The sequence below is a fragment of the Lactuca sativa genome, chromosome 8 (genome assembly GCF_002870075.4).
Source record: "Lactuca sativa cultivar Salinas chromosome 8, Lsat_Salinas_v11, whole genome shotgun sequence".
Taxonomy (NCBI): Eukaryota; Viridiplantae; Streptophyta; class Magnoliopsida; order Asterales; family Asteraceae; genus Lactuca; species Lactuca sativa.
In genome coordinates, this window is record NC_056630.2 from 245910430 (window position 1) to 245913747 (window position 3318).

The 3318-nt window shown below is 46.0% G+C and overlaps 1 protein-coding gene across 1 annotated transcript; it reads left to right on the forward strand.

The window, feature by feature from the left end:
- Positions 1 to 243: 243 nt before the first annotated feature.
- LOC111885480 (uncharacterized) lies at positions 244 to 717 on the forward strand. The gene has a single exon (XM_023881731.1). The coding sequence runs from the start codon at positions 244 to 246 to the stop codon at positions 715 to 717; it is 474 nt and encodes a 157-aa protein (XP_023737499.1).
- Positions 718 to 3318: the final 2601 nt, after the last annotated feature.

Consider the following 3318-nt stretch of genomic DNA (forward strand, 5'->3'; position numbering starts at 1 on the left):
TTGATTAGTGATAGAGGGACACACTTTTGCAACAAAATGATGGAGGCTTTATTGAAGAAGTACAACGTGACCCACCGTGTTTCGACAACCTATCACCCTCAAACAAACAGTCAAGCAGAGGTTTGAAATCGTGAAGTGAAGTGTATACTTGAGAAAATAGTGAATCCCTCAAAAAAAGACTAGAGTTCAAGGGTTGACGATGCCTTGTGGGCATGTCGGACCGCGTACAAGATCCCGATAGGAATGTCCCCGTTTAGGTTGGTCTTTGGAAAGCCATGCCATCTTCCCATGGAATTGGAACACTGTGCATTTTTGGCGGTCAAACAATGCAATTTCAACATCGACGAGGCGGGAAGACATAGAAATCTTCAAATCCAAGAGTTGGAGGAGTTGAGAAATGACTCCTATGAAAACTCAAGGATTTACAAGGAAAGGACAAAGCTTTTCCATGACAAGTCCATTACCCGCAAACATTTCGAGCCGGGACATAGGGTTTTGCTTTATCATTCGCGATTGAAATTATTTCCAGGAAAATTGAGGTCAAGATGGATAGGTCCGTTTGTTGTGCTAAAAGTATTTGAGCATGGAGCGGTTGAAATTCAAAGTGAAGTAATGGGGCAAATCTTTAAAGTCAATGAGCATCGATTGAAACCTTTCTATGAAGGTTTTAATGCAAATATCTTAGAAGTCATCCAATTGGATGCCCCGATGTATTGAAATCAAGAAGGAAACACGTCTCGCCAAAGACGTTAAAGAAGGGCATTTTTGGAAAAGCAATGTGCTTTCACCCTTTATCAAATTCAAATAAATCATTTTTGCAAAGCGTTTTTTTTGGGGTTCAAAGAAATTTTTGAAAGGTTTCACCATTCGTTCCCCGTTTTGCTCCAAATTTTGTCAAAATTTTGAAACTGGGCCTTACGGGGATTGTTTTGGCTTAAAAATCAAATTTTGCGAAAAATCTCAATCTTTTGAAGTGCAGGAGAGCCCGCGGCCCGTGTAACATGCATAAAGGACAACCCGCGGCCCGCGTAGGTCAATGATCAATTTGTGGAACAACAGCCGCAGCTAGCCCGCGGCTCGAGCCGTGCCCGCGTGAAAGATCAGAAGGTCCAGAAGTTTTTTTTTCAGCAATTAGACGCGGCCTACCCGCGGCCCGAGCCTTGCCCGCATGGATGATTCGAGCACATAGAATTTTTTTGCCCATTCAGTACCCGCGGCCAGCCCGTGGCCCGAGTCCAACCCGCATGTAAGATCAGAATGCAACAACATGTTTCAAGAAGGTAGACGCGGCTAGCACGCGGCCCGCGCCCTGCCCGCGTGTTGGTCGTTTGACTAGTTCTTTTGAGCTGTTGAGTGCTTTGACTTTCATTGAACAAGGGGTTTAATGAGTTGACTAACATTGACCCCGGTTTGATCCTTCTTGACCATATATTAAACTCCTCCAGCACCCTTCTTCTTCATTCTAACCTAACAAAATCCCCCAATTTCTCTCTAGAAGCTCAAGAACTCCATAACCACTTCTTACAAAAATCCATTTTCTCGGAGTTCTACCGGTCGGAATCTCGTGAAACCACCGCCATTCTTCACCATTTTTGACCCTCTACAAACTCCACCCGAATTCTGGTCCGGTCTATGTCCGGAATTCCAGGCGCCACCACCACCCACCACCACCTTCTTTCGCGTTTTATGGCCAACTCCGGCCACCATTGGAGATTCCGAGCACGGGGTTTTGTTTCTCTCCTCGAGGGCTCTCTAACCATACCAATCTTTCCGCAAAAACTCAAGAAAAATTTCTGTCTAATTCCCGGCGCCGCCACTCTAGTCGCCGGAAAGTCATCTTGAAGCTAGTTTGTGGGGTTGTTTTAGCGATTAAAGCGTCAAATACGGAGTAAAATCGCAAGCTTGAGGTGTGTCTTGACGAAATCTTTTTGGTGGCACTAATTCATCCCGGGTCTAAGAAATTGGGTAATTTCATTCCTTTAACTTGATTATTTACACCCCAATTTCCCATTTGTGTTGGTATTGTGTGCCTTTGTTGTGGCTTGAAAGTTATTATTGGTAAAATTTTGTCCCAAATAAATGTCTAAACGTGCAAGAACGGGGACAGGAGCTACTTCCTCTAAAGGAGGGTCGAATGGAAAATCCAAGGATCCCCTGATTCGTTTGTTGAATCGTGAGGACCGCAAAACTTATGATTTTCTAGTTTCGAATAAGCATCAAGTCAAGTCAAAAAAATTCCTCCATAGGGAATCTTTTGCTAGTCTTAGGGTACTCGATGGAGTCCAAGCGTTATTTAACAGCATCGGGTCGGGTCAATTCCTTTATAACCGTGCCGCCACCTATGTTGAACCCACCTTGGAATTTCTTGCCACATTCAATCCCGAGGAGGAAGCCCAAACCGTCACCTTCCAAGTGCTCGGTGAGAAACGATCCCTACCACATCGGGTCGTGAACGCCATGATGGGCACTCTAGTGGACAACTTGTATTACCAACAAGACCCATGACCCAGAAACTTCAACGAGCATTACTTTTGGCAACAAATTACCAACGAGCCACAATATTCATCGTCTTCGTCAAAGGCCTCCTCCATAATTCACCCATGTTTGCGCCTAGTGCATCGAGTTCTCACATGCACCATTTTCGCCCGCTCCGACGTAGGACAAATTTCAAAGGCATAATTATTTTTTCTTTGGTGCATGACTCGTGAGAACGGTCCACGGCCGAATTTTGCCTCCTTTTTCTTCACCAAATGTTACAACCTCACAACTACGGACAAAGGAGACATGTTCAGTGGGGGATTGATCACCCTCATTGCATCTCGGCCACCGCTTCAACTTCATCTCTCTACTCTTCCATTCGAGAAGGCTTCCAGCCGCTCTAGCCTTGACGACCATGCACTTTGCCGAATGCAACTCATCCGGATTCGGTCGTCGGTCCCATGTGGATTCTTCACAACCAACCATACCTCATTATCCCCCATGAGTATATAGGGAGTTTTGAGCCAACCGATCCCGAGCAATGGATCATTCCATCAGACTACCCTCCACCTGTAGATGATGAGGATGACTAGTTTCAGCCTGCATAGCAATTCGCCAAGCCTCAATTTCAGCCGCAGCAGCAGGGGGGACACGAAGTCCAGCCATACTTCCCCCCCTGCATTTTTTGAACAATTCGCCACAATGTTCTCTACGGTGCAGCGCATCGATACCCAAACGCAAGAGAACACCCGAGCCATCCAGGATGTGGTGACCCGTGTTGAATAGCTGGAGCAGTCCTTCTCGTCCACTTCCCGCCAGGTCCAAGATATGTGGGACTAC

Bases quoted from the DNA above. Each gene is read 5' to 3' on its own strand.
- LOC111885480 (XM_023881731.1), top strand. From the start codon at position 244: ATGTCCCCGTTTAGGTTGGTCTTTGGAAAGCCATGCCATCTTCCCATG.